This window comes from Gadus macrocephalus, chromosome 13 (genome assembly GCF_031168955.1).
Source record: "Gadus macrocephalus chromosome 13, ASM3116895v1".
Classification (NCBI taxonomy): domain Eukaryota; kingdom Metazoa; phylum Chordata; class Actinopteri; order Gadiformes; family Gadidae; genus Gadus; species Gadus macrocephalus.
In genome coordinates, this window is record NC_082394.1 from 11,098,014 (window position 1) to 11,125,722 (window position 27,709).

General features: G+C 50.2%; 1 protein-coding gene across 1 annotated transcript in view; it reads right to left on the minus strand.

The window, feature by feature from the left end:
- Positions 1 to 701: 701 nt before the first annotated feature.
- magi1b (membrane associated guanylate kinase, WW and PDZ domain containing 1b) overlaps positions 702 to 27,709 on the minus strand; it is a 108,636-nt gene continuing 81,628 nt past the window's right edge. The window contains 13 exon segments of the mRNA XM_060070114.1: positions 702 to 3,037; positions 6,029 to 6,113; positions 6,115 to 6,168; positions 8,729 to 8,872; positions 10,270 to 10,342; positions 10,838 to 10,925; positions 15,462 to 15,665; positions 17,845 to 18,309; positions 19,739 to 19,931; positions 20,973 to 21,064; positions 24,374 to 24,623; positions 27,026 to 27,073; positions 27,580 to 27,611. Of these exon segments, the coding sequence (XP_059926097.1) occupies positions 1,737 to 3,037; positions 6,029 to 6,113; positions 6,115 to 6,168; positions 8,729 to 8,872; positions 10,270 to 10,342; positions 10,838 to 10,925; positions 15,462 to 15,665; positions 17,845 to 18,309; positions 19,739 to 19,931; positions 20,973 to 21,064; positions 24,374 to 24,623; positions 27,026 to 27,073; positions 27,580 to 27,611 (3,029 nt within the window). The 3' untranslated portion in view covers positions 702 to 1,736.

The window sequence follows — 27,709 nt, forward strand, 5'->3', positions numbered from 1 at the left end:
GTGTTTCAGCAAGTACTGATCATCAAAAGTCTGGTGTATCCCCAGCCAGGAGTGGAAACTCTCTGCAATAAGGGCACATTAATTAACCATTAATTAAGGGAAAATTGACAGCGAGTCATTTGGTTTTTGTGTTGTTGTTCAGTTCTTCTTTTACATTCTTCTGCACCATCTAATAATATTAAACCTAACCCACTGACCCCTATATCAATGCTGGAATAATGCTTCTTACTGCATTAATTAATGTTACTTAATGGTTAATTAATGTACCCTTATTGTAGTGTTCCCACTGATCCTTTTTAGTGTATAGACATATATAAATATATATACACACTAGCTGAGATGTTTCTTTGAATAAGCATTCTTTAACCTCTTAAACTCCAGCCTATTTTTAATTGTCTAATTTGTCTAATATGCTATGTTTGAGTTGTGTTTGGTGTGTGTAAAAATGACTTGTATCTGCTTGTAGCGGAGTTTCTCATGTTTCATTTGAGATGACTATTTCTATATAATAAGGGCAGTGTTGTATGCCTTTTGCTGCGAGAGTGATCACGTTCTTCCCAATATAGTAATAGTTTAACTATTTGACCAACATCACAACCACAACAGAGCGCTAGTGATTTAATGCACAAGCCCTGTTGATCTAAACTGCTTACGTTGTATGCAACATCCACCCACCCACCCACACAGGGCCAAACTACCGGTCATTTGTTGAATATATTATTTTTATTTTAACATCATAGATTAACTTTTAATTTCCCTTCATTCATTTAAAATGATCACCTCTGAATGTACACATACTGCAAACTGTCAAAAATATACAAACAAATGCAGGCTTGTGCTATAGTCTGGTCAAATGTCTAAAAAACTGTGGCACTGGGGGGAGAGAAATAGCAAGAGAGACAGAGAGAGAGACAGAGCGAGAGCGAGAACGAGAGAGAGAGAGACAGAGAGAGAGAGAGACAGAGCGAGAGCGAGAGAGAGAGGAACAAAATAGACAAGATAGACGAGAGAAGACATTGAAACCATTGAAGACATGCACAGCATCATTGTGAGCACCAATCACAGCGGTCTGTGTGTACGGTGTGTCCGTGGGCTCAGTGTGGAAAAGTACATACATTTCATTTCACTGACGGTGCGGCACAAAACGCCCGTCACATTCCGAACAGACAGACCAAACCAACCCAGTACCCCGATTTCCCCCCCAACCCGCCCCCCACCCCCTCCTTCAAAAGGTCGCTAGTTAATGGAACTTGTTAGGCACATCATTGTTTTTTGTGGTTTTAACTTTTCTGGAAAATCTGAGATACTGTAAATGTACAATGCTAAACAAAAACGTAAAAGGAAAACAAAACAAAAACTAATTGCAAAAAACAGCCACACCCACCTCCCAAAGTAAAGACAATTGTACAATACAAATAAAAATCAACTTCGAAAAGTTATTAAGGAATCACTGTCTGGTTATAACCGTGTAACCATGTCACATAATTTCGATTTCTTCCAGGGGTTTGGGTGTTTTTGGGTCCGTCTCGTAGGGATTTCCGTATTTCCGTGTGCTTGTCTGAGGGACTGCATGCACGCGCGCGCATGTGTGTGTGTGTGTGTAGTGATCGTATTTGTGCATGTGTGTTTGCGTGTGACGTGGGGACAAGCAAAGGAAGAACCATCGGGGAGACGGGGGAGGTGAACAACTTGAGGTGCTTTGCGGTGGCAGTGTGGTGTCAGAGCCAGCCGGCCAATCAGATGCTCAGGTCCTTGGGGCTGTCCTTGTAGGTCTTCTTCTTGGGCTCTGGGAGCGAGGCGACGCCGGAGCGGCGAGCGGGTTCCGACTTGAGGGTGGTGTTGGCGGAGGAGCGGGTGGCTTCAGACTTGAGGGTGGCGCTGCCGGAGGAGCGCCTGGGGTCGGACTTGAGCGTGCTGTAGTACTCCCTGACCTTGTCCGCCACAAGGTCGTCATCGTCATCGTCGTCGTAGGAATCTTCGTCCGGCTCCGCCCGTCCCTCCCGCCTAAAGCTGCTGACGGGGGAGACGTCCCGGCCCGGGCTACGGCCTCGGCTCCTCGGCTCGGGGTAGGGGTCCCTGCTGGACGAGCGGCCCACCCTTTCGGGGGAGTCGCTCCGCAGCAGGGAGCTGTACCGCTTGTACGCCGAGTCCGAGTCGGGGGTGCGCACCCTGGGCAGGCTGAGGTCCCCGAAGGGCCCCCGCAGCGGCGCTTCCCTCAGGAGGCTGGCGGCAGGCCGGTAGGACCGCTCCAGGGACGAGGCCCTGGGCAGCGGACCGTCCTCCTTGTAGAAGCGCCCCAGCGTGCCCTCCCTGCTGGGGGGCTCCCGGAGGACGCTGTCCGGCAGGGGGCTGGGTAGGTCCAGGGATCTGCGGGGCTCCCGGAGCGCGGGCGCCCCCCCGTTGGGCTTGTGGTTGCCCTGGGCGGCGTAGCGGTCGGGGCTGCTGCGGCGCTGGTAGGGGTCCGAGGAGTGGGCGTGGCGGCGGCGCGGGGACTGGCGCGGGGAGCGGTAGGGCGAGCGCCGGGGCGAGTGTTGCCGGGAGCGATGAGGGGAGCGGTGGGTGGTGCGGTGCGGCGAGCGGTGCGGGGAGCGGTGGCGCCGTCTCTCCGGGGAGCGGCCCTTCGCGGGCGCCGCCGTGCGTCGCGGGTCGAGCGTGTTCTCGGCGCTGCGGGAGCGCCCCGAGCGGTCCGGAGAGTGATGGCGTCCGGTTCGGGGCTGCCCGGAGGACGGGTTGTTGGAGTGATGGTGGTGGTGGCGGCCGTCTTTGGAAGTGCTCTTGCCCTTGTCATCCTTGCCGGTCGACTTCCCCCCCTTGCGCTTGCTTTTCTTGTCCGGTGAGCGATGGTGGCGGTGTTTGGAATGGCTTTTCTTGGCAGGCTGACCGCTCGACGCCTTCTTGCTCCGAGCGGACACGGGGGGGGGGTCTGGCAGGTAGTCGGACACGGAGGGCGCGACGGGCGGGAGCAGCGAGCTCACTTCCGAAGCGTTTTGTAACCCTGTGGTTGACTGGACTGCGGCGTCGCCGTTTGGCTGGGTGCCTGCAATGGAACGTGACACGCGGTTAAGGGATGGGGGTGAATGCGTTTAAAAAGAGCAGAAGAAATGCCGGCCCTTTAAGTGACCACGGTTACAGTGCATGCTCTAAACCACAAAGCCAATGAAGTCACCAGATAAAAGCCATTCAGATGGTCGTTACCAGCAAGGCCGCTTACCGCCAGACAGCAAAGTATGATGGATCTAAAGTTACCAGAGCTTCTTTATAACAATAGAGCCATGTGGAACAGCCAAAGCTTGACGATGAAACTTTTGACAGGCAACCAACCTTCATCCCAGGTGTTACTGGATTCACTTTACCGAAGCAGGGTGGGCCAAACCGGCCACTGGATTGATGGCCAGCTCACCAACGTGCCGCGAGTGATTCTGCTGCATGATCGGATTTGATAGGCCATGCTCTTTCATGCGACGTCGCAATGTTTTCAAAATGGTTGATGTCGAAAGAAAAACAGTTTGGGATGAGATCCATGAACGTGAACGGAGCGGTATTGCGCTTCTTGAGGTACAAGTCATGAGGAGGCTAAATTTTTACAAGTAAATGTTTAAACTTAATCAAATAGTTGAAACTTAAAGTCGAGATGCATCAAAGGTGCCATACATCATGTGAAGACTATATTAGCACAAATTATATGGTGACATTTTTTGGGAGTGCTGCAATTTTTGATAATACACATTTTGCAGTTTTTCTTTAATCTGAACTGTCCCACGGTCAAACTCCAATTTCTTATTTTATGCTATTCATATTTTACGCTGCAAATTATACTATTTTTTTATCAAAAGCCAAGACACAATGTGCAAACCACAAGACTAAGAGGTGCTCGAGGTTAAATGCAACTGTGTCAATGCTTTAATCCGATTGGCTCATAATGACTACGGTGGCGCGGTGGATACATTTGCAATGCATTGTGGGTGAATGGGTTTGTATGTATTAAGTCTGGAAACAGCCTGCGTTGAAGCCACGCATACGAGTGGAGAGCAAGAGGACATGAGAGCCACCGCAAGACAGACAAGACGGATAGACACACAGGCAGGCGCAAAGGGGGGCGGGGGGGGTTGGGGAACAAAGCGGTTACAAACCGTGGTGGGGTTCGGAGCGGCCTCCCCCATCTTGTCATTTCTCATACATGCAGTGAGATGGGGAGCGACCCTCCCTGATGAGGACAAGAGCCGGGCACAACACCGGCAGATTAACACAGAACACACAGAGAGAAGAAGAGCACAGTGTTTAGAGCGTGGGAGCCTTTGCTGGAAGGAGGGGGGAAAAAAAGGAGAATTATCGTGTTGAGGTTTCAATGGAAAAAAATGTGTTTTATTTATTGATCATTCAGAATAAAGACAGAGTCCCAGAAAACGTCCCGACACTTTGGTGGAAACCATCAGATATAGAGAATGTCCTGGAAGAGAGCCCAGGCACACGTGTGAAAACACACACACAAACAGGCACCCGCACTCACACACACACACACGCAGACACGCACACAAGCATACAATAGAAGCAGCAGAGAGAAAAGACAGAGGACACCCATAATAGAAGCATTTGACGCCGTTTTTTTTACAATGCCCTCAGGATTTAAAAGAAACACTGACAAGAATGTCGAAAGGGTGTTTTGACTAAAAAGAAAAAACAAGAAAAAAAGGAATGGTCAAAGAATAAACAGGTCCCAATGATGTTCAGCTGAAGTTTTAAGAAGAAAAAAAGTCTTGACGCTTGACAGAAATAACATGAATGAACTTTTCCAGACAGGCAAATTATCTTTAAAAACATAACACAAAAGTAAAAATGCAGTTTCGATGACTTGCGACAATCCATCACAACAGGTCAAATACGATAAAAAAAAAAAGAATGATTCCATAAATATTATGGAAAATAGACAAAAACAGAAAAAAAAAAAAAAACACTTTGGACAAGATCATGCACCAATAGACTTTCACCTCAAATATGTGTATTCAATTCCGCACTCTGTACATAACACGAAAATACTTGTAAAATGCCTCTATTCGTTTCACCACTATACAAAACCAAGCAGTGGCGTTTCTGCCGCGTGGAAGACGGGGTGGTACGCTCCGTTGACATTAACAGCAGGTGCATATAAATCCATGGATTAGTGAATAATGTCACAATGCACAGCAGTGAGATTTCGTTGTTGCGCGGGGGGAGGGGGGGACGGGGGACGAAGGCTCACGCGTAAATCGACGTTAGACTGAGCACAGTTCCTGTTGCTGACAAACCCCTTCGAATTCAGTAGCTTACATTCACCTTCAATAAATAACATAAATATGCATCTCATCGCATCCTAACAGAGAAACCCCGGGAGGATGTTCCCCCGCCCCCGCTTGAATTCCTTTTCATTATGGGATGCGTGGTATAGAGCCCCTCCCCTCCATCGCTAAGCTAAGTACGTCCCTTGGGGGAATCACTTTTGTCCCCAAGTATGGATGACCTTTCCCTGCTCATGGCAGCCCCCTCTCAGTCCGTTGCAGTAGTGAGGGGCTCCGTCTAGGGCCGGGCGTTGGGCCCGGAGAGAGATGGGTGACGGTGGGGTGACATGGAAGTTGTGGTCAGGTGATCAGCTGATGATCCAATGGATGTCGCCTCACCGGCCTCACCATTCACAACACTCCCCCCCCCCCCTCCCCCCCCACGCCCCCCCCCCTTTCCCCCCACTCCCATCGACCCACCCATGTTTTAAACCAAAAAAAACAACACAACGTATCTATCGTGAGTCCATCCATGAGCGGGGGCAATGTGACCGGGTCCGAAGGTGAAACCACCACCAGCACCACCACCTCCACCAGAGAGAGTGAGAGAAGAGACGCACCCTCCCACCACCACCACCACCCACCACCACCGCCGCCACCACCACCACCGACGCCACCACCACCACCCCTCCCCCCGCCCCGCTCACGGCGCCCGGCCGGGGTCCTCAGGGCGTGAAGACGGGGGAGAAGGGGATGTTCTCGTAGATGGACCCCACCATATTCGGGCACCGAGCCGTCGCCGCGCTGCAGCAGCAGGTGGGCGCGCCGGCCCCCGCTCTTGATGAGCTCGATGGCGCGCGCGGTGCTTCATGCCCTTGGTGCTCTCGCCGTTGATCTCCAGGATCTCATCGCCCACCTGGAGACCGGCACAGAGGGGGAGACGGGGGGAGGGGAGAGGGAGGAGAGGAGGGGAGGGGAGAGAAGGGGAGGGGAGAGGAGGAGAGGAGGGGAGGGGAGAGGAGGAGAGGAGGGGAGGGGAGAGAAGGGGAGGGGAGAGGAGGAGAGGAGGGGAGAGGAGGAGAGGAGGGGAGGGGAGAGGAGGGGAGGGGGAGAGGAGGAGAGGAGGGGAGAGGAGGAGAGGGGAGGGGATGGAAGGAGGAGGGGGAGGGGAGAGAAGGAAAGGAGGGGAGGGGAGAGGAGGAGAGGGCAGGGGATGGAAGGAGGAGAGGAGGGAGAATGGGGAGGAGAGCAGGGACGAAGGTTTTGGGATAGAAACGGGGAGGGAGAGGGAAAAATAAGGACAAAAGGGGAGATAACATGAGCAAATGCCACACATCGTATCCTCAGTGCAAGAACCATACTCCGATCAGCATAAACAAACAAACAACAACTCTGGGAAGAAGAAAATAAAAAAGCGCCCATTGCATTGAAAAACCCTGATGGCAAAGTTGGCACAGAGAGACTGAGTGACAGCAGACAGCAAGGAGGAGAAAAAGGGAGCAAAACAACAGCTCCCTTTTTTAAATTTCCTCCCCTTCACGCCTGCAGTTATCCGTCAGTGCTGTCTTCTGTGCCCAGGGAATACCTCTCTGGCAGAATGTAGGTCTCACACACACACATACACACACACACACACACACACACACACACACACACACACACACACACACACACACACACACACACACACACACACACACACACTACCAGCTTCTATTAATATCACACATAACTCGTCATGTGAGCAAACCCGTATGTATGTAAACAGGCTTTGCAGACACAGCCGCCGTGCAAACAGACACACACACACATCTAAAATATGTCAAACAGTCCTCTTGCCATTCAGCTGAATATGCATGTGGATAAGTGTCAATTCATCAGCCCATATAGTGCATTCTATCTCCCGCTCCGATCACATGCATGCGCTTTTGGCAAATGTGTTGACAGTTAAAAAATATAATATATTAAAAAGCCTTCCTTATGTTGCCCTAAGAGCCTCTCTTGGCGTGCTGCTGCAGTGTTAATGAAGGTGTGTGTGTGTGTGTGTGTATATGTTCCTGACAGGGGTGCAACAACACCTATCAGCTAGCATGTTAGCTCATTGCAGCTCCTTAGGCAAGCGGTTCCGATTCAGTGTTTCACATCTCGCAGTAATTGGGAGCCACATAATGCAGAGCCAATTATATCCATGAGTGCTAGCAGTTCTTTTTTTCTAACGGATACAGAGGAGAGGAGGAGGGGCTGCCTCCATTAACTGCTCTTTAATGAACATCTAGAAGTGGCTGTATATCCCATGCAAAGCTGAGTGCGAGTGTGCTAATGACACATCAACCGTTTCCCCGGTCCCTGCTAGGCAACACAATCCTGTGAACACCACTTGGAGAGCAATCTCATCCATTGTCTGACCGACTGGTCTCCAGAAGATGCGGAATACATGGTACGCTCCGTCCCTTTATGTCTTGTGACAGGTGTGGCCCCTGCACTCGTGAACACAACCTCCTGCTGTCAAACGATTAAGACGTAGGAGAGACTTAGGCAATATAGACCCTGAATCCAGTTGATTCCATCACATTTATATTCAGCGCCCGATCGGCTTAACGTTGGTTCCTCTGCATCGCTTATTGAGAAAAAAAGAAACAAACATGCAGTCCTGTGCAGTTTTCTGATGCAAACGTGCGGCCACGCGGTCTAAATAGCTTCCCAGAGGGGCTGGATGATGAGGCAAACACGGCTAAGAAACCAGGAAAGGAGAAAAAACTAAGAGTCAGCTGGAGCAGTCACAGGGAGCAGCCACCCGGAGCATATCGGGTGTCGTAAATAACCTCCCCGCCCTGAAGCCAGCCTGCTTGTTCCTCCTCAGAGTTCCCCCCCCCGCCCCTCAACGAGGTCACGCTCCAAAGAGGGCTCTAGGCAGACTGTTCAACACACCCATGGCCCTGCCAATTAACGTTCACGGCCTTGGAAACGTCCAAAGACACTCCCAATCCCAACACACACACACACACCAACACACTAAACATCGTGTGTGTGGTGTGTGTGTTGGAGTGGATAAGCCGAGTGCCGTGGGGTGCGGTTGGTTTGTGTTTGGTCTTCGGGCGTGTGATTTGTGGGCGGTGCGTGTGTGGTTTGTGGGCGTGTGGTTTGAGGGCGGTGTGTGTGTGGTTTGGGGGCGGTGTGTGTGTGGTTTGAGGGCGGTGTGTGTGTGGTTTGGGGGCGGTGTGTGTGTGGTTTGGGGGCGGTGTGTGTGTGGTTTGGGGGCGGTGTGTGTGTGGTTAACGGGCGTGTGTGTGTGGTTTGGGGGCGGTGTGTGTGTGGTTTGGGGGCGGTGTGTGTGTGGTTTGGGGGCGGTGTGTGTGTGGTTTGAGGGCGGTGTGTGTGTGGTTTGGGGGCGGTGTGTGTGTGGTTAACGGGCGTGTGTGTGTGGTTTGTGGGCGGTGTGTTCATGGTTTATGGGCGTGTGGGTCGGACCCCCGTACCCTCATCATGCCGTTGCGTACGGCGGCCCCCTCCTCGGCCAGGCGCAGCACGTACAGGTCCATGTTGTACTCCTTCCCGCCCCGCAGGCTGAACCCAAAGCCCTTGTTGTCCCGGTCCAGGTCCACCGAGTACACCTCACCGTCCTGCTGTCACACACACACAGACACGCACACACATGGACGCACACACACACACACACACACAGGCGCACACACACACACACACACACACACACACACACACACACACACACACACACACACACACACACACACACACACACACACACACAGATGGACACGCACACACACACACACACACACACACACACACACACAGATGGACACGCACACACACAGAAGAATTAATACAATTTGCATCAAGGTCACTTTAGTGATTTCACCATCATCTATGAGTGGATGTTTGTGTGTGAGAGTGTATATAGTTTGAAGTCGACCCCAGGGGAAGCAATGTGTGTGTTTGTGTAAATGGCTAATTCAGGAGAGTTGCCTATTTCTAATAGGATACAGTATATGTCACACGGTGAGAGCGAGAGAGAGAGAGAGAAACAGAGACAGCGAGAGACAGCGAGAGAGAGAGCGAGAGAGCGAGAGAGAGACAGAGACAGCGAGAGAGAGAGAGAGAGAGAGAGAGAGCGAGAGAGCGAGAGAGCGAGACAGAGACAGCGAGAGAGAAACAGAGACAGCGAGAGAGAGAGACCGAGACCGACAGAGGCAGACAGAGGCAGACAGAGAGAGAGAGAGAGAGAGAGAGAGAGAGAGAGAGAGAGAGAGAGAGACAAGGGCACAGAGAAGGTGGACGCCCGTGTCCTCCGGTCCTCCTCTGGTGGAGGAGCAGCCTATCTGTGCGTGCCATCTCCACGCCCTCACATTAATTCAGCAGGCAGCGCGCGGACTGGGGGGCTCACTGTGAAATCTAATGAGCCTTTAGCTTCCTAACCCTTTCTCAAAGGACAGATGGCGGAGGGGACACTCGCTTAGATTATAGCTTTTATTGTGTTGGTCATCGTGTGCAAGTAGGGGAGGACAGACAGGTGAACGACTGGAACAAGGGTTAGCGGCTAGAGGCCGGCTGTAAATGTCATCAGGACACCGATAAATTGAGAGCTGTGGTGCGCGCGTGTGTGTGTGTGTGTGTGTGTGTGTGTGAGGGATTGAGAGAGTGAGTGAGAGTGAAAGAGGGAGAGAGAAGAGCGAGACAGAGAGAGGTGAATGGGATGCATAGGTGACTGGCTGGTTGGGGTTTCATAGAGAGAAGAGTGACAGCCTGGTTGAGTGACGTAGGGGGGTGTGTGTGTGTGTGTGTGTGTGTGTGTGTGTGTGTGTCTGTGTGTCTGTGTGTCTGTGTGTCTGTGTGTGTTTGTATGTGTCTGTGAGTGACATGTAAAACTGTGTGTTGAGATCTGATACATGGAGGTTCCGACAGGCTGATAACAGGGTGGACAGCGGGCTGGATGGATGGATGGCTAAAAGGAAGATGGAGGTAAACAAGGGCCTGGTTGGGTGAAGGGCTTCCTTACCTGTGCCGGGGGCAGGGGCGGGGGCGCTTGTGGGGCTTTGAACTCATACGACTCCTGCTTTGGTTTGGTGTTTCTGTAGAAAATGTGGAAGCGCCTGGTGAATGGGTGGCCATACTGTATGGTAACATTAAAACATGAACCACATTATGGACGGCTGGTAGGCCCAGGTTGTCAGAGCGCTAACAATCTAAGCAGTTGGTCGATGCGACTCAGGTTTGATTCCCACCTGTGGCCCTATCACATCTATCACAAGCGCCTTGAGTGGCCACTGGTTAGAAAAGCGCTCTAGAAATGCAGTCCATTTACCATTTATCTCTCTTTACCATCTCCATTAATGCACAAAAAAAACGTAAAAGTATTTACAAAAACAAACACATTCACCTGATTATTATCATTGAGCTAGCTAAAGAATATTCTGATTATCCAGCATTGTGCTGTTGTCCGAACCGACAAATATATCAAAAGGGAGAAAAAAAGACAGAATAATAATGAGATCAAATGATTGTGGTCCTGAAACTTTGACGGTCGTCATGTTGAAAGGACTCCGTTTCCCAGAAGGCCCCTTTACCTGGCCTCGGCCTGCTGCTGGGGGGCGTGGGTGGTGGTGATGGTGGCGATTTTCTCTGCGTTGGTCAGCAGGGAGGCGTTGGAGGATTCTGGAAGGAGGAGGCAAGGAGGACAGGTTGGATGAGACCCGGAAGGAGTCAACCACGAGGGCTTACATAAACCCACTCACACGGACAGGAGATTATGTTACACGAAGAGAGGCCCCTGAATACAACTGGGCCAGCTGCCCAGTAACCTCGTGTCTGAGTAAGTCATCCGCTTTACCGTTTAAATGTAAACGCCAAATGTAAAACGTGTGAAGGGTAATTTGCCAAAGCGCACTGGGTGGCGTTGTGGAAGCTTTATTTTCAGCTGTTCCAGGTTCACGCCAGAACCTGGAGTGGCATAGACCTCAAAGGTTTAGCACACACGCGCGTGCAAAAGAAAGCACACACTCCCACACCCACACATTCTTTTCAGTCTCAGCCTCTCGTTTGTTCTCTTTAATCCCCATTTATCCAGTTCTCCCCGTCTGCTCATCAGCAGACATTGCGCCTTTTCTTGGAGTACCTGTCTATATCTTTATACATCTCTACTTCTCAGATTGCCCCTCTGAAGCCTCTATACTGCAGGGTTGCAACTAGCGAGTAAAGTTCTTCGATTAATAGATAAAGCATTGCGAATATGTGACCCACAAACTCACTATTAACGATCTGAGAGAAATAACAACCAAATGATTGCATTCGTGGGCATCAAATTCTTTGCACTTCTTATTTGATAAATGACAAACAAATCATAGATTGCCAAGATGAAAATCTATGCATTTTCTCAAAAATCCACGCATCAATGAACCGATCAATTCATCCACTAATTGTTCCAGTGCTGCTCTGCCCCCACAACACCATCATTCAGCCCGTCTGTGTGTCTGCTCCGGCTCTCTTCATAAATTCCAGACACATCCAGAGGCTCTGCCGACGTCATCCAACACAAAACAGAGCAAGTCTGCTTCAAGGTGAGCTGCACATGGGACAACTCAGGGAGGAGGAAGAGTGTGTGTGTGTCTGTGGGTGCGAGCGTGTGTGACTGTGCGTGTGTATGTGTGTGCGTCTGTGTGTGTGTGCGTGCGTGCGTGCGCGCGTGCGCGGGATGGGGCAAATCTCGTCTCCAAAATCTCCTTCCTTCAATGCATTGGTGAAATCTCCCGTTTGGTCATTGCTTAGAGATGATACCATCTATCAACACCTTAGGATTGCCTCAGTCTCAGTAGAACAAGCGTTGGTCGCGGGCCTCGTGGTTCATGTATGCATGGCTGTGCACCCTGCTCTCCCTTAAAGCGGGTGGATTCATTCAGCAGCACCCAGCAGGCCACTTAAACCCGTCCTGATGTGTGCCGACAGGGGGAAGAGGGAGGGGACAAGCTATTGGGTCAATATGGTCCCAGACCTCCAAAATAACACCGTAATAAACATTGTGTTCATCCATGTGTGTATGAAGACACGACAGCCGTGACGCGAGTGATGGGGGATACAGCTCCAGAAACCTAAAGAGAGACAAGCATCTGATTTTTGTTGTGTGGTGGGGGTGGGGGGGGGGGTAGGGCGGGGGTGTCATGCTCTGTGCCAGTATTTTTGTCAAACCGGGTCCGTTTGCCTGGCAGATAACACAAAACGCAGGGCACTGCTTTTATTGTCTCACTGCTGTTTCCCAATCGCTCCTGCTGTGAGTTTTTTCAGGCAGAACAGTATCAGCGCACAGTTTGTCATCCGCGCTGCAGAGAAAAACAGCCATCAAAAAATAAGGATAGCTCCAATTTTCAAATGCACGCAGTTTGATAACAGGTGCACACACACACACACACACACACACACACACACACACACACACACTACTTAAACTTACACACACACACGCACACAAACAAACAAACAGTCTCATATCCACGTAACACAAGGTGGGGTGGGAACACTTATATAAGGGGCCCCATAACAATTCGCCATTATTCCTATTGTTTGTTGTGTGCACACAACACACACACCGTATCTAAATTGCTCTTGCATGTTTCAGATTTCTGGGGATGCTGGAGGCATAAAAAACAAATGCTGGGAATAAGAAGTAGAAGAAGAGGAAGAAGAGGGAGAATGGGTACAGCCCCCCCATCTCTTCTGTGGAGAGCGTGGGAGTTCCATTCCCCTTTGAACACTACAGGGGAACTCTACGGAGGGGGCTTTATATAACGGATAGGGAGCGGGTGACTTCATCGGCAAACAATGTTCTAATAGAAAACCACCACACCCTGAAAATCACCAACACCATCACAGTCCTGATGGTTATCATCACACACCGTCATCCTAATAACCATCATCATTATCTTCATCTCCTTCCCCGTCATCATCATCGCTATCATCATCATCCTCAAAGGCATCAGCATCATCACCATCACGGTCCTGATCATTATCGTCACACACCGTCATCCTAATAACCATCATCATTATCATCATCTCCATCACCATCATCACTATCATCTTCATCATCCTCAAAGGCATCTTCATCAGCATCATAACCATCATCATCACTATCACCACCCTCCTCATCACAGCCTATAAAGGGGTGAACCGCTGCCTCGATACAACGGCTGTGATCAGCCTCTGCCTCCACGAGGCTGACGTTATTGTTGTCTCAGTCTGACTCAGAGAAGTAGACCACTTGTTTTAATGTGAGCTGGAGTCCCCGCGACGCATCATTAAACGCGTCGGCGCGCGCTAAACGGCACTAAAAACACTGAGTCACAGCGAACAGGGCACCGCAGCGAGCCCCGCCACTGCTTAGGGGGGATGAATGACTGGCCTGGGAGGCTCTCTCAACAGCTAGGCTAACTGTGATTACATTCTGGGGGGGATGGGGGGATATTAGCGCATCGACAAATAATACTAAACATTTTCGGATTGTCATACGCACGCAAATACATACATTAACATATACATGACACAGACACACATAAATGAACACACACACACACATATATACAGTGGGGCAAAAAAGTATTTAGTCAGCCACCAATTGTGCAAGTTCTCCCACTTAAAAAGATGAGAGCGGCCTGTAATATATATATATTTTTTTTTTCATAGGTATACCTCAGCTATGAGAGACAAAATGAAAAAAAAAATCCAGAAAATCACATTGTCTGATTTTTTTAAGAATTTATTTGCAAATTATGGTGGAAAATAAGTATTTGGTCACCTACAAACCAGCAAGATTTCTGGCTGTCACAGACCTGTAACTTCTTCTTTAAGAGGCTCCTCTGTCCTCCACTCATTACCTGTATTAATGGCACCTGTTTGAACGCCTTATCAGTATAAAAGACACCTGTCCACAACCTCAAACAGTCACTCCAAACTCCACTATGGCCAAGACCAAAGAGCTGTCAAAGGACACCAGAAACACAATTGTAGACCTGCACCAGGCTGGGAAGTCTGAATCTGCAATAGGTAAGCAGCTTGGTGTGAAGAAATCAACTGTGGGAGCAATTATTAGGAAATGGAAGACATACAAGACCACTGACAATCTCCCTCGATCTGGGGCTCCACGCAAGATCTCACCCCGTGGGGTCAAAATGATCACAAGAACGGTGAACAAAAATCCCAGAACCACACGGGGGGACCTAGTGAATGACCTCCAGAGAGCTGGGACCAAAGTAACAAAGGCTACCATCACTAACACACTACGCCGCCAGGGACTCAAATCCTGCAGTGCCAGACGTGTCCCCCTGCTAAAGCCAGTGCATGTCCGGGCCCGTTTGAAGTTTGCTAGAGAGCATTTGGATGATCCAGAACAGGATTGGGAGAATGTCATATGGTCAGAGGAAACCAAAATAGAACTTTTTGGTAAAAACTCAACTCGTCGTGTTTGGAGGAGAAAGAATGCTGAGTTGCATCCAAAGAACACCATACCTACAGTGAAGCATGGGGGTGGAAACATCATGCTTTGGGGCTGTTTTTCTGCCAAGGGACCAGGACGTCTGATCCGTGTGACGGAAAGAATGAATGGGGCCATGTATCGTGAGATTTTGAGTGAAAACCTCCTTCCATCAGCAAGGGCACTGAAGATGAAACGTGGCTGGGTCTTTCAGCATGACAATGACCCCAAACACACCGCCCGGGCAACGAAGGAGTGGCTTCGTAAGAAGCATTTCAAGGTCCTGGAGTGGCCTAGCCAGTCTCCAGATCTCAACCCCATAGAAAATCTTTGGAGGGGGTTGAAAGTCCGTGTTGCCCAGAGAAGGTCCAAAAACATCACTGCTCTAGAGGAGATCTGCATGGAGGAATGGGCCAAAATACCAGCAGCAGTGTGTGAAAACCTTGTAAAGACTTACAGAAAACGTTTGACCTCTGTCATTGCCAGCAAAGGGCATGTAACAAAGTATTGAGATGACCTTTTTATTTTCCACCATAATTTGCAAATAAATTCTTTAAAAATCAGACAATCTGATTTTCTAGATTTATTTTTTTAATTGTGTCTCTCATAGCTGAGGTATGCCTATGATAAAAATTACAGGCCTCTCTCATCTGACTAAATACTTTTTTGCCCCACTGTATATTCCCACACACACACACACACCCACCCACCCTCCGGCCCGGCTTCACACTGACCGTCTCCGGGTATGATTCGCAGGGTGACGGTGTTGCCGGCCTCCTTGATGAGGTTGACGATGTCCGAGTGGGACTTGTTGGTGATGGAGCAGTTGTTGACGGCCAGGATGCGGTCGCCCACCTTCAGCTTCCCACAGCGGTCCGCCGGGCTGCCCTCGATGATGCGCCCTATTTTGTGGGGCATGGCCACACATGCATTGCCAGCTATGGTCACCCGCCGTGAACAGTGTGTGTACGTGTGTGTGTGAGTGTGTATGTATGTGTGTGCGTGTGCAGCGTGTGTGCAGTGAGATAGAAGAACAAAAAAAGGGAAAGATGCAAAGGAGAGAGAAGGGCAAGGGAGAAGAGAGATAAGGAGGCAAGTTTAGGGGTTAATTCACCGAAGCCCAGAGCTTGTTGAGAAACAAAGACCGAGGGGTCGCACAGAGAGAAGGCACTCCGAGGTTCCGGCAAAATGGTTATTAATGCGTCAGGGTTTTGTTTTTATCTCCCCGTTCCTGCCGACGCTCGTCATAAATCAACTTCTCAAGTGAATCAGTTCAGGGGGAAAAAAATAAATGTAGCTGAACTCGGTCAAATATGTTTTTTTCTCTTTGATGTAGTGTTCCCGTCCGCCCTCTGGCCCCCGTCTTTCCTCTGCTATCAACTCTAGAGTTTCCACGGGCAGCTCTCCGCCCGGGCGGGGGTATCGTGGTTCTATTTGTATAAGACAGCGCCTGCAGCAGCACGCTGGTAATGAGAACAAACCCGGGAAGACACTCACTAATACAGACACCTGTGCAAACTTTGGAGACAACGTGCACATCAGCGTGGCATCCCAACCAGCAGCCCGCGGCCACTCCCCCCCCCCCCCCCGTATCCCCCAGACCCACCCTCACCCCCATCATCCTCCTCCTCCTCTTGCTGTTTGTCTGTCTTCAGTCATTAAAAGAGAGAAATAGAGCACAAATACACACACTCCTTTCATTCCCTCCCAGTCTCTGCCCTTTCCCGTGTCATATTCTGCTAAATTCTTACATCTTACTCCTTTTTATGTGCTACACAGCCTCCCCATCCAGAACCTCTCCACTTGTCTGCCCTCTATAGGAGCTGGGCCTGACGGGCTGTGAGGAAGGGAGAGGAATTGAAAGAAAGATGAGGGAAAGTGAGGCACGGAGGAGGAGGTACTTTTCAAATAAGCAGCTGCAGAGATGGGCACTAGCTTCTCCCCCCCCCCCCCTCCAACACATGAAACTCTGAGGTTCAAAGTTCTATTCCTTCTCTTGCTCTCTGATTTTCTTCCTGTCCCTCCGTTTCTCCCTCTCTGTCTTGATCTAGCTGGCCGCCTGGCCAGACCGACCATACGGACGGACTTCCACATTATTTTCTACCTTGAGCATTTCAAATCCGCTGATCAGTGAGCCAACCGCAGCAGCACTCCCAGAGAGAACCCCATTACAGACACCACAAGCTGCACGGATCCACACTAAATAAGGCACCATCGCTAGCTAACACACTGCAGGGAATAAAAGCACTAATAGTATGTACACAGGAACATGTACTTTGTTGTTTTTACAAATTGGTCTACAAAAAAAGGAGGGGGGTACAGTGTGTATACGCAGGCGAATCTGAGAAATGAATGTACTTTTGAAAAGCTATCCCTGAACATTGACTCCACAGGAGAGATGATTCACACCTTTTGAATAAGTGCTCAACTGGGTGAAACTTGTTGGAAGAGGAAGTGGAGCAAATTATGAGGTTCTCTATTGTAGTCCCGTATTCTCGACTCCAATGCAATTCTGCAGACAGGTTCCTCTGTTAATCTAGCGCCGCCATTCAGGTCATTAGCTTTAAGGTGCTTAGCAGGAGTCACTTAAGACAGCGTTGACAGTGCTGCTGGCTCGGAGCATTAAACAAGAATCATGTTAATTGTCCTCGGTAAGAAGCATTATGCGCAGCACACAGGAGCAAAAAAGGAGATCCAAAAGTTTTGGGGTTTGACAGTCGCAGAAAAAAATAGCACAGAAAAAGATGAAGCACTGTTTTGAAGAAGAGACAATATTGATCTGAGGAGAGACTGTAAATAGCTCAGGTTCACCGGTTGTCTCAGGGGTTGTCAAGCGAGCGAGCGTCACAGAGACGTCATGCGAACACAAAGCAGAGGAGGACAGATGCAGAGTCCCGAGGGGGGAGCAGAGAGCCACCGAGCTTGTTTGCTTGTCTCGTTTTTTAATCGCGATGTGCGTGTACTTTAGCGATGAGCGTGTGTTGTGGACACACGTCTGGGCGTGACTCATCAACAACCAAAGCAAACATAACGACATAATAACATCACAATGTGGCACAACGATGAACAAACCCCCCCCCACCGAAAACACAACCCCCAGCGAGTGCTTCGTCTTACCGAAGGTGGTGCCGGCCTCGGGCCTCGACACGGAGGAGACGATGACGAAGCCGAAGCCCTCGTTCTCGCCGCGGCGGATCTCCACGTCGTAGGGGTGCAGGGTGGAGGAGGAGGGGGCGGCGGGGCCGGGCGCCGCGTTGTTGTGGGGCTGCTGGGAAGAGGAGACGACCGGAGGAGGAGGCGGTGGAGGAGGACCCGACGAGGAGACCGTCAGAGGTGCCATAGTGCTGCCTAAACCTCCGCCGCTGCCACCCCCGCCACCGCCGCCGCCACCCCCGCCACCGCCACCCCCGCCACCGCCACTCCCGATGCCCGAAGTGGAGCCGCTGCCGGAGCTGACGGTGTTGAGGGAGTTCTGGCTGCCTTGCGGCGTTCGCTTGCCCATCTCCTCGGTGAGACTGAGCGCCTGCGTGCTGCTGTGGTGCGAGGAGGCCGGCGATGGCGGGACGTCTCCCTCGGCCTTGACTGCAGGAGGAGAGCAGACGGGGTTCCCCCCCCGCGAGGTCAAGCAGGGAACAACGACGACGGTTTACACGTACACGTGAATGAATGGAAAGGATGGAGGTAAAAGAGGAAGGCGATGAGGAGGAAGAGGAAGAACATGAATTAATTAAAAAGGTGTGAGATGCAAACGTTGGCTGTGGGAGTCAGCGGTAGACAAAAACATGGCTCACGTAACAGGCACTCCTCTTCCCACTGCAGTGTGCAGATAAAAGGAGAGAAGGGGAGAAGAGAACTGGGGGCTTGGATGTGATTGCGCCGCAACAGAGCGCTGGATGTGACTTCACACAGGGGGAATGAGAGAAGGAGCTAGGTGGTGTTTTTTTTTTTTCATGAGATTTCTGGATAGTTCATTTGCTTTCAGGCTATGTGAGGAGAATAGCTTTAGGTTGTCGCATCGGACACTGGTGCGCTGACTTCAACGTCCAATCTGTCTCCATTCTACTCATGCATACGTTGTCCACTATGCATCCTGCCAAGGACGAAACTACGGTGCAGTGTGATTTAGAGGGGGAGAGAGATCCAGAGAGACGGATCCAGAGAGAGAGATCCAGAGAGAGAGAGAGATGCTTTACCGGTTCAAAGGGTCCAGCCTGGTTGCTGCCATTACTGATTACGATTTAACAGGTAATTTGACCCTGGTCACTCGCTGGCAGTGCACTCGAAAGCATTGTGATGAAGACAAATGTCTGTGTGGGGGTGATGCAGTACAACACACAAGGCTGCCCGGAAACGGCAGCCTCAGACGACCTTCTGTCCGACTCATTAAGGGGAGGAGGCAGGGACTGGGAATACACTGTGGGGCACCGGTATAAAAAGGTGATCCGTGCCAGGCTGAAATACTCCCAGCCTGTGGCAGTTTATCAAGGACTGCTTAGGATTTAAGAGACCTGCAGGAACCTGTTGTTTATGCTTTATGGCCGCTCTACTATCCATTTCTTTGGGTTGTAGATGGCAGCCATTAAAATGCATCAAAACAACACAGACGGGAGCGGGAAATATAGAACATCAGGAGAGGGCCTCCAAAATAAATGAAAACAACAGGCAGGGGGTTCCAAGCCATCTCATTTTGATGTCCGCCCCATAATAGAGCTGGGTGTTACATCAGTATAAATACAGACAGGGGGGGCATTGGCTCTGTACTGTTTTATAGCCATCTCCTGATTCTAGACTGTATGCTTTCAAACACCAGACTAGATGAGTCATCCAAATCCTCAAAATGTAAAGTTTTGAGTACTATGTTTGTCGTGAAAAAACCTGCGTGGGTGTGTGTGCGTGTGCTCCTAAACAGCATAGAACCCCTGCATACATCAACATCAAGCCTTCGGGTACAGATCAAAAAAGGGGATTTTGGGGACCAAACCCCGCCCCCCCCGGTTGTCTCTGTGGTTACCGGCGTAGCTGGTCTTGCGCCTCACGGTGAGGTTGACGTGGCCCTGCTTGGCCGCCTGCTGCATCAGCTGCACCACCAGCTGGTGGGACTTGCCCACCACCGCCGTGCCGTCCACGCAGATCAGCTCATCGCCCGAGCGCAGGCGGCCGTCCTCGTCCGCCGCTCCGTACTTCACTATGTGGCCGATATAGATCTGGGCAGGGGGGGAAGGGTGGGGGGGGTACAGGTACACCAAAGTAAACCAGAGAGAAGGATTGGGGACTCTGAGCGGATTGCTTTTAATAGGAAAATTAGAAATCACCCCAGAAGTCAGAATTGATTGTGAGGAAGAGCCTTGGCTTTTATGGCACATACCAACAAGCTTGTTGGAAGTTACGCTAAAGGAGCTAATTTGGATATTTTTGTGTATCTTTTGAACAATAGAGGATAGATAAAAAACTTTGAGCCCCGCAGCATATTTGTAATAGCTTTGAGTGGGAGAGGGATGGCTTGAAAAATAGATGTTATGTGATATAGATTAAATACATCTGGTAATTAAGCAGCCTGCATCTTCTGTCTCCATCAGGATATTTTCATCCTGTCATGGCAAAAGCTTAGTGTTTACATCTGCCACAAAGTTGGTGTGCGTTTGTGTGTTTTTGTGCTTCTGTGTGTGTGTGTGTGTGGATGCGTGTGCGTGCACTTCTGGCGCAGTGTAATCGCAACCTAGTTTGCTGGCTGACCCCCCAAGCTCGTGATTCATTAGCTTCCGCTTTTAATTGAGAGGTGCGGACAAGTGTAAAACAACAAACGACTTTCTTTGCAAAAGAAGGAAAATCAAAATAAGCCAAGCCCGTTCAGCGTTCAACAGGGTGATTATTTATTCAATGTTGAGGCTGATTGAAGTTAGCGCAGCCGGATCAAAAGCAGGAAGCTTTGTTGAAATCTCTGCAAGATAAAAATGGAGCCCAACAAGCGAAGCAATGAGCTTAGCACTAGCTGGTTGTGGAGGGGTAAGCGTGGAAACACTTTAAATAACCCAGTGGACTCCAATTAGGCTGGCTGTTTGAATGAGTAGGCCCACACATTCGCCCACCAGATTATCAACATTAATTTGCATATTTATTTGTGACCACATTCTTAGCTGTTTTTACCGAAGTCATCGTGACTCGAGGGGCAGCATGGTGTCCAAGTAACTCCGTTGGAGGATGGCACCAAAAAAGGAAGGAAAATTTTGATAAATAGACAGACATACCGGCTCTCCTGCCTCGTTCCCTCCCAGGATCCTGAAACCGAATCCGGTGTCCTTCCTCCACAGGAATATATCTTGCTCCTGGAAGTCTGGAACTGCAACAAAGGATAAAACGATCATAATTAGCCTAACAGGCTGAATACAGCATAACATTACACCTGACGGCCAACCCAATGATCAGCACTGTATCAAAAACTTGGGAGGCTCTTAGTGGTGGAACAAAATCTACTCGCAACAAGAGTTGTACTAACGTCTTGTACTGGTTCAATCCTCTGTACTGAAGTTATTTCAAACGTTTTTTCATACAAACTGTCAAAACACCTCACATCAACTGTTCTAGGAAAATCGACGATGAAGAGCATTGCTCAAAACAAGCTTCCAACAGAACAAAGATGACATCCATCAGAAGACCCAAACACGTCTATTCTCAGACACAAAGCCAAAGAAAAAACACCCATAAAAAAATCTATATTCCCAGGTACAGAGCAAAACTTTGGAAAGCAGCTGACACAGTCTATCCGTCTCACATTTAGCAGCCCATCTAGAGCCCGAAACAGCAAAAGCCTTTCCACTCCCCCACTCAAGCCATCGCTCCACTCTCTGGGAAACAGGCCATCATGGAGAAAGGACATGAATAATCCCAGAGACTTCTCCGTGGCCTGCTTTTCATGAATTGGCGTATTTACTCTGAACTTCATTCTCCACCCCCCTTCTCAGTACAAATGCCATTCCCACCGGCAAGTACCAGAGAGCCAACATGAGAATTGTCCATGCATTATTGAACGGAGGGACCTCTGCCGTGTCTGATTCACCGTCCACAGGGTCGTAGGTCTGTGGGTCCGAGGTCGGTTGGCCTTTTCATATGGTGTGAGTGACAGCTCTCGCTCTGTCTTACACTGGAGGTAAGAGAGGTCCTCCGGGAGGGGCTTTTACTGGGATACGGGGAACCAGGGGGAATACCGTGGCTTATCCAGGTGAGAGATTGTGTTTGACCATACACATGATGCATACGCCTTGCATGAAAGAGCCGGCAGCATCGTGACCATCCTTATGCACGGTTGCCTGCATCTGGATGGTCGTGTCCCAGCCGTAGTGGCCGAAAATAAACAAGCCTGCAACCCTGGATACGGTAAACGCCCTTTTGAACCGGTATCCTGTGGAGCCGCGAAGGGACGGCGGGCCACAAACACCCAGAAGGTGAGCAGAAGGAAGGGTAAAGAAAAACAGCCTGCTGCCAAGCTGTTGCTTCAGTGAACGCTTGAAGACCCTGTGGAAAGCAGCCATCTTTCTCGACCCATCAGTACATAGCTGGGGGTGAAATGGGTGGAGGCAGAGTCAAAGGCTAACTGTGGCAATCTGTCCCTGTAAAGAGTGATGGAGAGGAGAGGGCGGTGCTATGGCCGTGTCCATTAGCAATGATGGGTGCAGGAAGAAGGACTGGGCATGAACCCATTAATAACTTAACGACTGGCTCCAGGTCTACCTCGGGCGGCTGTGGTGACTACTAAAACATACAAGGCCTGATGAATTTCAATTTCAAGCAAATGTATCAAATCTGAACCCAGCATCGAAGCACCAAAGCCTTCTGACAAAAAGATGATGCCCAATCAAACAAAAGCAAGTCTGACAGCTTTTCCAATCTTTTGCTGCAATTTTAAATACGTGTTTCATTTGCTTAAAAATACTTTAGAGGCGAAAAGGTCTCCAAAAAATTTAGTCCTTGATCTCAGATCTTTTCTCCTGAATCCGCCTTCACAGCCATGGCCATGTGCTGACTAATATCCTGGCTGTAGCCAAGGTCTCTACCCGCCAGGCTTCTTGGAGGACAGCTGAACACAGTATCAGAAGGTACTTGCCAATACATTATTGTCTTGTTCTGTCCATTTTCATCTCTTCATTTTCAACTAATCCCTTGTTCCCACCATCTCGTCAATTACTCGTCCACTGACTGAAACCATGCCTTCCTAATTCTATGGATTTCAGGCAGGCCAGGTTAAGCTCCGGTTAAAAGTCACTGATAAGAGAAGTGGCCCTGAGTGAAGGCAAGCCTTGATGAGCACTGCCTTCTTTCTTTTCAAATATTTTTAATCTTTTACCATAAGCCCATTAGCCAGCCCACACTCTGTCCTTATCCTGACCTCTCGTCTTAGGAAGCCAAACAATGGAAGAGCGAAAGCGGGGCAGTGATGAGATGTTGTAGGTTATTGGGACTTTCCAACTCTCATTTGACTTATTATCCATTGTATTTTGATCTGCTCCACCGAGCCATGGACTGGAGAGCAGCTTATGGTCTTAATTGGGATGCTAGGCTTCCCTGCTTCAGCGTGGCTCATGCAGGGGGTAGAGGGGCGGGGGGAGGAGAAATCTGCTGACATCCACCCCACCACTGCTGCTAATTACACAACCGTTCATCAGAAGATGCGCCTCCAAAGGGCAGAGCGGTGCAAGAGTGTGTTAATGGGGTCAAGGCTGGTAATTGGGCCAAATTGCCATCTCGAACCGATGCGAGGTATTTGATGTAATGTAGAACACAGCAGAGAAATGCAGTTTTTCCCCCCACTTAATAATAAGGAAAGTCTCCGGAAGTAGACCGAGCGCTATTGTCTTACAGTGAGATTCTCTAGGGTCGGGTTCTGCACTGGGTTACAAACGGACGGGGCTACCCACAGAAGTCAGCATTTCAATGCTGTTATGCGCTAGTATATTTATAAAAACGTGGAACAGAGGACTGGGAACCATTGCGTGTTCTTGGCTCAAATCATAATTCCCTCCAACAGGGTACCATGCCCCCACCAGAGTACCATTCCTCCACCAGGGTACCATGCCTCCACCAGGGTACCATGCCTCCACCAGGGTACCATGCCTCCACCAGGGTACCATGCCTCCACCAGAGTACCATGTCTCCACCAGAGTACCATGCCTCCACCAGGGTACCATGCCTCCATCAGGTACCATGCCTCAACCAGGGTATAATGCCTTTACGCCTCCACCAGGGTACCATGCTTTCACCAGGTACCATGCCTCTATTCCTCCACCAGGGTACCATGCTTTCACCAGGTACCATGCCTCTATGCTTCCACCAGGGTACCATGCCTGTACGCCTCCACCAGGTACCATGCCTCCACCAGGGTACCATGCCTGTACGCCTCCACCAGGTACCATGCCTCCACCAGGGTACCATGCCTGTACGCCTCCACCAGGGTACCATGCCTGTACGCCTCCACCAGGTACCATGCCTCCACCAGGGTACCATGCCTGTACGCCTCCACCAGGGTACCATGCCTGTACGCCTCCACCAGGTACCATGCCTCCACCAGGGTACCATGCCTGTACGCCTCCACCAGGGTACCATGCCTGTACGCCTCCACCAGGTACCATGCCTCCACCAAAACAATAATACTTACGCCTACTTTCATACATGACTCTGGACTTGGCCCAGATTTTGAAGGGGTCGGGTTTCCTTTGGGAGGGGTCGTCGGCGGGGCTGTCCTGCGCGGGCAGGCCCGGCAGCGGCTGGGACGGGGCCGGGGGGGCGGAGCTCTCGCTGAGCGGGGCGGCCAGCGAGGAGTGCAGCGGGGAGTCCTGCGTGTGAACGCTCCTCTGGCTGGAGACGCTGTGCTGGGAGCTGCTCTGACTGTCCTTCCTCGACAACTGCTGTGGGGGGAGGGATGGAGAGAGGCGGTTAAGGGTCAATAGCATGGGTGTCCGCATGAAGGGATGAACGAATGACGGATGCCAAACGGGGAAGATGGAGGGAAACGGTAGACGTGAGGATGCGTAGTGTATGTCCTCAGAGAAAGACAGGGTTATGCTTCCTCAAGGAAAGAGGAAGAGACGGGATGAGAGGCTTTCGGACGCGCTAGGACGGGAGATTTAGGATGAGAGTTAAACAGGTTCCAGGACCACAGATCTCCATGTCTCCATGGAGACCTGTGGTCTGTAGACAGCAGACCAGAAACAGATTTCTGAAAGAGGCTCTAATGTTGGCTGGTGTTGTCAACTACAGAAAAGCACTCTCTTATGTAACACAAAGAATCTTTATTTTTTCTTTAGACTGTTCCCCCTGAAATGGGGTAAAGAGAACGCACAGTGGTGTCTCATGATTAAGTCATTCAGCTCGCAAAGGGGGAATAAAAGGAAGGAGCCCACTTTGAATGATGTGGATACATTGTCTAGTCCCTCTGGCTTAATAGAGTGGAATGTGTGAGCACGACCGGTTGCATTAACTACACTTGCTGGCTCATCCCAAGTGAGCAGACACAGACACACACACACACACACACACACACACACACACACACACACACACACACACACACACACACACACACACACACACACACACACACACACACACACACACACACACACACACACACACACCAAATTGCACTGATGAAGGCAGAAATATAAAACCCCTCATCAATTTCCAGTGGCCACCATCAAATAATATGTCTCCTTAGGCAGGAGTTTAGCAGGGGAGTCAGTTGTTCCCGGCGCCTTAGCAGTGTACAGGGCTGTTAACCGAACCTACTGTCAAAGCTGTCGACTACAACCCGGAATCCCTGAGCCTTGTCACATCGTTAGAATTAGCTAATTACCATGAGCACCAACAAGTGCTCATGGTAGTTAATTGCTAACAATTCTTCTCGTGACAAGGCTGAGGAGGAGTGTGTGCTAGCTGTAATTGATTCCAAACTCTACAACTGCCAAGGCAGAACAACGACTAGGATGGAGAGGAACCACAGGCAACGGCGGCAAGGCGATACAACAGTGGAGATTGGAGGAGGGGCGGGGACTTTAATATCAAAGCATTTCGCCTTCAAAGTGCAGCTGCTGTGTCTTCAATAAATCCACAGTAATTATGACCTGGATCTGCCCGTCCGCAACACCACCGTCCATGATAATGTACCTCATCGCTTGTACCACGTGAACCCTCGCCTGACATTTCCGTTAACGTGACAATATTTCAGACTGCCTGTTTATAAATGCAAAACGGCATCAAAAGTACGGCTTTGAACGTAATCTCCTCTGCTGCTGTTTCAAATAAAATCAATAGCCATAAAGTGAGTCACACACCGTGGGGCGTTCAATCATACGAAGGGAAGGTCAAACCTCAAGGATGAGGGCGGACAGCACCACTCTTCACTTCAGTACCTTTGGGATTTCACCGTTTCAATTGCTTTTTATTATTATTTTTTTTTTTTAAGGAATGCATCCAATCAGCAAAGTGGTTGGAGAGTTGTGGTGTGTCTAGTGGAACTCCCGCCCTCATTAAACACAGCAGACGAGCCTTTGAGGACGTTCTCACTGTGTGCTTTTGACCTTCCACTACTACTCATTATGTGTCCGCAGGGCCTGGCCGGCGCATTGGTTTCTCCTGCTCCAATAACTTGTTAAGGAAACACGAGAGAGAGAGAGAGAGAGAGAGAGAGAGAGAGAGAGAGAGAGAGAGAGAGAGAGAGAGAGAGAGACACAGGGACAGGGAGAGAGACACAGGGACAGGGAGAGAGAGAGAGAGAGAGAGACAGGGACAGAGAGTGAGACAAAGGGAGAGAGAGACAGACAGAGAGAGAGCGAGAGCGAGAGAATAATTAAAATGAAGTTCTCAGAGCACAGCCCAGAGCCATGTCCCATTCAGGCCACCAGTCGACCTATAGAACACCCTCTTCCTCCTCCACTCCCTGCCTCCCCCCCAGCTCTTTCTCTGTCCGTCTCACTCCGAGCCTGTCAGTCCAGCTTTAATCATTGCCCATCATTCTCCGCCAGCACAGGGGCAGGTTGAAAATCCAATCCACCCCCAGCAAGGCAATTTTGCTGCCGTGTACAAAAAAGCAACCTCCATACAGCACCATATCAAGCAGCCTAATAAACTTGTACAGGATTATACTGTCCTGTATTGAAAAACGAGCAAAAAGAGGGAGGGAAAAGGTCAAGAAAACCACCATCACCTTAAGTAATCTATACACTGCAAACCCTTCCACCGTTATCGTCTAGCACCACCAAATCTACCCACCACCATCAGGGCCAAAACACCCCCGTCCATCATCACATACCCTGCGTGCGTAATCTCCGTATGGAGGAGCCAGATCCTCATAATAGCCCTGGAAAACATAATGAGCAATTACATGAATTCAACACAACCATCATCTCCCTCTTCGCTGGAGGAGAGACCCTCTCCCCAGGGCTGCTAGCTCAGCACAGTGTCAGTAAGCTAGCGATGGCTTCAAAAGGTAAGCTTCCCTCCCCCCCCCCCCCCCTCCTCCTCCCCTCCCTCCCTCTCCCTCGCACAACAAGGGATGGGATAGGGGGTATGGGTGTGGGGGGGGGGGGGGAGAGGCTGTGGGCGGGCTGGGGGGATCCACCCCCGCACGGCAGCCCATGCAGCCGCACGGGGAAACACAACAAGAGCAACAGACAGAAGGCAGGGGAAAGGTTTGGGGATGGGGGGGGGGGGGGGGGGGGAACGGACGGACGGACGACACGGGGCACAGCATTGATTGGTGATCGGTGGATGGATGGCATCCACAGGAGACGATGAGTGATGCACAGAGAGATTCAAAAGGTTGGGTCCTATTATGCAACATAAAGACAAAGAGTTCTTTCTTACCAGTTTCGGGCTCTTCTTTGCAGGCGCCACCCCTGGGAAGCGGGAAGAAGAAGAAAAAAGAGACAAAGAAAAAAAGGGACAAAGAAAGTGGTTACAACCAAATGTGGATAACTCCACTTTCCCCAGCAGC